Source organism: Mizuhopecten yessoensis, unplaced genomic scaffold (assembly GCF_002113885.1).
Source record: "Mizuhopecten yessoensis strain PY_sf001 unplaced genomic scaffold, ASM211388v2 hete_36063136, whole genome shotgun sequence".
Lineage (NCBI taxonomy): Eukaryota > Metazoa > Mollusca > Bivalvia > Pectinida > Pectinidae > Mizuhopecten > Mizuhopecten yessoensis.
Window position 1 is genome coordinate 1 of NW_018485909.1, and position 2,214 is coordinate 2,214.

Consider the following 2,214-nt stretch of genomic DNA (forward strand, 5'->3'; position numbering starts at 1 on the left):
TGGTTGTAACTTTTTATAGAACACTAAAACTAATTTCACATGGCAGCAGAGGCATTTATGTCTTACAGACATTTTCTAGTTCTATTCAACATCTTTATTCATTCAAAAGTTTGTTGTATATGGATCCATTTATTCTCTTAATATCAAAATGTTAGCCTTAAACTGAGGATGTTGCTGATTTCTATTTGATTCTGTTTTTCAGAGTAAGAAAATTTCAAAGGAAGAAGATGAAGAAAATTGTTCACCAGAAGAGAAGGTTGAGGATAAAGCTGCAAAAGACGAAAGTGCTGTAGAAAATGGAACAGCTACAAATGGTCTTAATGGAAATCAGAATGGCAAGGAGGAAAGTGACCCTGAACCTGAACTCACACAGGAACAGAAAGACGGAGCCTTCTCAAATTTCAGAATTTCACCTGGGACTGTAACAAAATTAAAAGGTGCAAGCTTTTTGTGATTATCTTACATCGGTCTCAACAATTTTTTATGTATAATTGTAATAATTTGAAATAAATTTTCATATGCTCTCATGTTTGGTAGAGAGCATTGAAACTGGACTTTATATTGAATGTAACAGTAGATAGTTAATTCTGTTTAGCTTTTCGACACAGATATTAGTTTGAACACTGACTTAGGATTTCTTAATTTTTGTTGATCATATAGTTAATGTTGGTTTCCTTTTATTTTGCAGCAAAAGGAATCAATTATCTATTTCCGATCCAGTCTCAGACCTTTAACTACGTGTATGATGGAGAAGACGTTATTGCACAAGCCAGTGAGAACTGATATTTATTTTGACATCTTGGTCATTTCTGCAAACATTGAGCAGATTTGGAATTTTTCAAATGAAAATACTCGTACAGTTATTTTAAAGATACTGTAAACCAGATCAGTTTGTCTTCATGTTGTGTGAATAAAATATTAAGTATTCGGGTCATAAATATATACAATTCAAAAGTCTAAATCTATAAATGTTAAATAACTTTAATGACTTTATTGATACATCTGTACCTCATGGTTTACTTTTGTTCAGAATTGTATCTTCCTGTCATTTTTTACATGAATTAAAAATACCTTTTATGTTGTGTTACAGGAACGGGAACAGGAAAGACAGTAAGTTTATATCAGAATATATTTGAAAGCTTTGAATTATGTGAAATATAATGTATAATGAAGAATCACAAACTTTTACATATGCGTGTCAATTAATATTGTAGTCATTTCTTGAAGAAAAAAAGATGATCCCAATAGACCTTTGAAAAGAACCATTAACTGTACATATATCAGACAATTTGTAATTGATTTGTTGGTGTGCTTGCTGTAGTAGTAATTTTTTATCATTTTTACATTTCAATGTGTTTAAAAAAGAGGTCACTTGCCTTGCATTCTATTGACAAATTTAAGCTGTGTTTTTCCGATTTTTTTCATGTCAATTTAGCTGTCCTTTGCACTTCCACTAGTGGAGCGCCTACAGGAGAACCATGTGAATAAAAGAGGTAGACCACCAAAAGTATGTATACTTAACTCAAACTGCTAACTCTTAAGGTCAGATATTCAACCCTTGTTACTCTACAAAGCAAAATAAGAAATGGGGTATTTTCTCATTTGATCAATTACCAAATGTGAAAGAAATAAAATTACGATTTTGACAGAAAATGCTTGAAAAATATGGATATTATTTCATCACCATAAAGATTTGAATGATAGATGAATAGCTGCCATGAAAGGCAGAATATAGTTCCCTCCTGGTGTTGACTACATGTATCCCAGACAGAGGGTGTTAATTTGTCGTTACATGTATTAAAGTCGAGTTCTTCCTTTAACACTTTGTAAAGGTTCTGGTGATGGCACCAACCAGGGAACTAGCCAAACAGGTGTGTAACGACTTTGAATCCGTCAGCGACAAAATCTCCACTTTCTGCATCTATGGTGGTACTCCTTATTATCCTCAAGGTAAGTTACACAACTTATAATGTCAGGACATTTTGTGCACGTTGTAAGGGGGAACTGAAAGTTTAAAATTAAATTTGACACTAACATCAGATCTAGATATGCATGGTTACTTTCCAGGTGGAATTAGTCTACTTTAAATTGCTTCATGGAAGATATTTATATTGATTATTAGCTCACCTGGTCCGAAGGACCAAGGTGAACGTCCACAATTTTTTCACTACTTCTTAACCACTGATTGGAATTTGACTAAATTTGACTGGAAGC

At 32.8% G+C, this 2,214-nt stretch overlaps 1 protein-coding gene across 1 annotated transcript; it reads left to right on the plus strand.

Annotated features, from left to right (window-relative positions):
• Positions 1 to 202: 202 nt before the first annotated feature.
• On the plus strand, positions 203 to 1,950 carry LOC110445014 (nucleolar RNA helicase 2-like; the record flags this gene model as incomplete). The annotated part of the gene is made up of 5 exons (XM_021489373.1): positions 203 to 437; positions 689 to 772; positions 1,091 to 1,110; positions 1,436 to 1,507; positions 1,833 to 1,950. Coding segments are annotated over 5 exons (529 nt in total), but the record flags the coding sequence as incomplete, so codon positions are not given.
• Between the last annotated feature and the right edge of the window lie 264 nt (positions 1,951 to 2,214).